The sequence below is a fragment of the Cibotium barometz genome, chromosome 25 (assembly GCF_041138505.1).
Source record: "Cibotium barometz isolate CiBa-2024 chromosome 25, ASM4113850v1, whole genome shotgun sequence".
Classification (NCBI taxonomy): Eukaryota; Viridiplantae; Streptophyta; class Polypodiopsida; order Cyatheales; family Cibotiaceae; genus Cibotium; species Cibotium barometz.
The window spans coordinates 49010161-49011412 of NC_141070.1; the positions used below are offsets into that span (position 1 = coordinate 49010161).

At 47.4% G+C, this 1252-nt stretch overlaps 1 protein-coding gene across 1 annotated transcript; it reads left to right on the forward strand.

Annotated features, from left to right (window-relative positions):
• The first annotated feature begins 383 nt into the window (after positions 1-383).
• Positions 384-896, forward strand: LOC147624675 (pentatricopeptide repeat-containing protein At2g33680-like). Its single transcript, XM_086819865.1, has one exon. It carries the CDS (start codon positions 384-386, stop codon positions 894-896), a length of 513 nt encoding a protein of 170 aa, XP_086675991.1.
• Positions 897-1252: the final 356 nt, after the last annotated feature.

Genomic DNA, 1252 nt, shown 5'->3' on the forward strand with positions numbered 1-1252 from the left:
CTCTGTCTGGAGCAGATGCAATTAGAAGAAGTAGGTCTGGATGTTGTCACAACGATCTCTGGTGTAAAAGCATGTGGTGCCATAAGGGCCATTGGCTGAGGTCGCGAAATTCATGCTCAGATCACCAAATAAGGTTTGGTAAGTCATCCCTCTGGTTGCAATACACAAGTGAACATGTATGGCATAGGTGGTAGCCTTAAGATGGTCCTCAAGCTATTCACCACATTCTCATTGCTACAGGAAGGTATAAACTCAGATAGGCCCACCTTTGTGGTAGCTCTGAAGTCTTGCATTAGCTAGGCAGCCCTATCTACACGCAAGCAGAGGCATGCCTTAACGCTGGTAAGTTTGAGTCAGAGGTTGCTGGATCAGCCCTCATAACTATGTATGGCAAGTATGGGAGTGGTTCTGGAGCAGACAAGGTGGTTATCGGGTTGTCTCAATCCAACGTCATGTTGTGGACAGCAATATTTTTAGCATATGTTGAGCAAGCTCAGGCAGAGAATGCATTACCAGTGTACAAACTGATGCAAGAGGAGGGCATGAGTCCCAACCAGGTAACGGTTGCGATGGTCCTTCAGGCATGTCGCATGTCTGCAGAGGGAGACGAAGGTGTTTTTGTGAATGCATTATCCGCCAAATCCACCTTGGAAATGGGACAAGCACTCCACGTAGATGGCCATAAGAAGGGATACACATCTCATCTTACTATTGGCAACCCTCCGAACCCTCCGATTAGTATGTATGGCAAGTACCATGGGATTATTCTTGTAGCCGAGGATGTGTTTGGAGCATTGTTACAGAGCAATATCGTGCCATGGACTGTCATGCTGTCAGCCGATGTCAAGCAGGGCGAAGTAGAGGAGGCTTCACAGTTGTCCGAACAGAGAACGTAGCTTTGAATAATGTCACCCTTGTTGCCATGTGTATGGGAGTTGTGCTCACATGCTAGATGCATAGGTAGCGTTTGATGCACTACCCTTGCCTGACGTGGTATCATGGACCGCCTCAATAGCTGGTCATGCTAGCGAAGGTAACCATTCAGCAAGCCTACGAAAGTTCAAGAAGATGGAGTTGGCAGGGATCATGCTAAACTGAGTCACATTCCTCTCCCTTCTGTCAGCTTGTCGTCATGCAGGTCTGGTGGACAAAGGATTCCAACGCTTTGAATCCATGAGCAGATATTATGACAGTATAACTCCGGACTTGAAGCATTATGGTAGTTTGGTAGACCTCCTTGGATGTGCAAGCA

Bases quoted from the DNA above. Each gene is read 5' to 3' on its own strand.
- LOC147624675 (XM_086819865.1), top strand. From the start codon at position 384: ATGTATGGCAAGTATGGGAGTGGTTCTGGAGCAGACAAGGTGGTTATC.